Genomic DNA, 1,468 nt, shown 5'->3' with positions numbered 1-1,468 from the left:
GGGGCGGACGGTTGGAAAGTGCAATAGGAAAAGCGGAGGGGAAGGGAGAAGAAAAAAAAAAAAAAAGGAAAGGAGGAAAAAAAAAAAAAAAGGAAAAAAAAAAAAAAAGGCAAAAGCCATCAAGCCGGCCAAGCCCAGCCTTGGATCTCAGTGCAGGTATTTCTGCTGCTGTGTTCATCCCTTGCCGCCTACCACCCCGGGTTATTTTTTTTTTTTAAAGGAAAGAAAAAAAGAAGGAAAAGGAGAAGTCGAACTCTCAAAGGGTTACTATGCAATTGCGACTGATTTCTTGGTTTTTTATCACTTTGAACTTTATGGAATACATTGGCAGCCAGCACGCCTCCAGGGTACGGCGACAGGGAAGAAGTAAGTGCGAAGAGATTTATACTTTGATAACTTCTGCTTCCTCTCGTGGTGCTCCTCACCTGTCCGGGGGGTTCTTGTGCCCCCCGGCGCCTGGGCGAGCGCGCTGGGAAGTAAGTTCCGCGCCCGCGTTGCAGGCGGTTTCCTTGAGCTGGAGGGATGAAGGCGATTTTTCATCTGTTTCTGCTCTTCTCTCTCACCTCACCGGGATGAGCAGAGCTGGCTCCGGGAAGACCTGCGTCTGCTCCTTTATATTTTAATGTCTGCTAAAGGGGAACGTCCTTTCCTAGCTCTTCCCACTCCCTAAAGGGAAAGCGCGATGCCACGACAGGTAACTTTTTGCCGCGATGCCCTAAACGCCTTTCTCCATCCCGGGCACCGGTTAGCAACCTGGGGGAGGGCGGAGAGAGAGAAGCCCCCACCCCAAGACCCAGCAGGACAGATGATCGCTCTGGGTGAAGCGTGGCGCCCGGCGATGCGGGGTGGGGGGCCGGGGGTGTCGCGGCTCTGCCCTGTCCGCTGGTTTCCAGCCTCCCCTCGCCCCCGGGCACGTCGGCGGCACCGTGCGGGAAGCCCCTGGGTCATCCATGGGCATCGGCCCCGGGTTTTTTAGGTTTGTTTTTTTTTTTAAATCTCATGGGATGAAGGGAGTTCGTCCCTTCCGATTTAGCCAGCCCCTGACCGATGCCGCCTGCGTCCCGGGTGGCGGCAGGAGGGAGCCGGGAGGGCCGGGGGGCCAGGGCCAGTACCCGGGGATGGAGAGGGGGGGAAGGCTGGCAGCTCCTCCTTGGGGAGCGATGGGAGACCAGAGCCAAGGAGACCCCCCCCCCCGGCACCGGGGCAGGAAGAAAAGCGAGGCAGCCCCCAGTCCGTGTGTGTGTCCCCCCCGGGAAGGCGCTGTCCAGGTCTCGGGGCTCTGCCACGGGCGGGTGGCCTCCGGCTCCTGCGTGGGGCTCTACCGGGCAGCGCCGAGCACCCGGCTCCGCCGTGACACCCTCGTCCCCGGTCCCCGGCAGGGCCGCCGGGCGGACCCCCCGCCGGTGGAGGGATGCGGGTGGAGGGTGCCCCCGGATCCCGTTTGGGCAGCCCGCCTGCACCGGCCCCG

The 1,468-nt window shown here is 60.5% G+C and overlaps 1 protein-coding gene across 1 annotated transcript in view; it reads left to right on the top strand.

Moving 5' to 3' along the window:
- The first annotated feature begins 144 nt into the window (after positions 1 to 144).
- RSPO3 (R-spondin 3) overlaps positions 145 to 1,468 on the top strand; it is a 61,987-nt gene continuing 60,663 nt past the window's right edge. Inside the window, exon 1 of the mRNA XM_010562502.1 lies at positions 145 to 366. Coding sequence (XP_010560804.1) covers positions 270 to 366 — 97 coding nt within the window. The 5' untranslated portion in view covers positions 145 to 269. The remainder of the gene's footprint in view (positions 367 to 1,468) is intronic.

Source organism: Haliaeetus leucocephalus, unplaced genomic scaffold, assembly GCF_000737465.1.
Source record: "Haliaeetus leucocephalus isolate CR32 unplaced genomic scaffold, Haliaeetus_leucocephalus-4.0 Scaffold160, whole genome shotgun sequence".
Taxonomy (NCBI): domain Eukaryota; kingdom Metazoa; phylum Chordata; class Aves; order Accipitriformes; family Accipitridae; genus Haliaeetus; species Haliaeetus leucocephalus.
The sequence above is the reverse complement of the archived record's forward strand: the minus strand, read 5'-3'. Positions and strand labels throughout refer to the sequence as shown.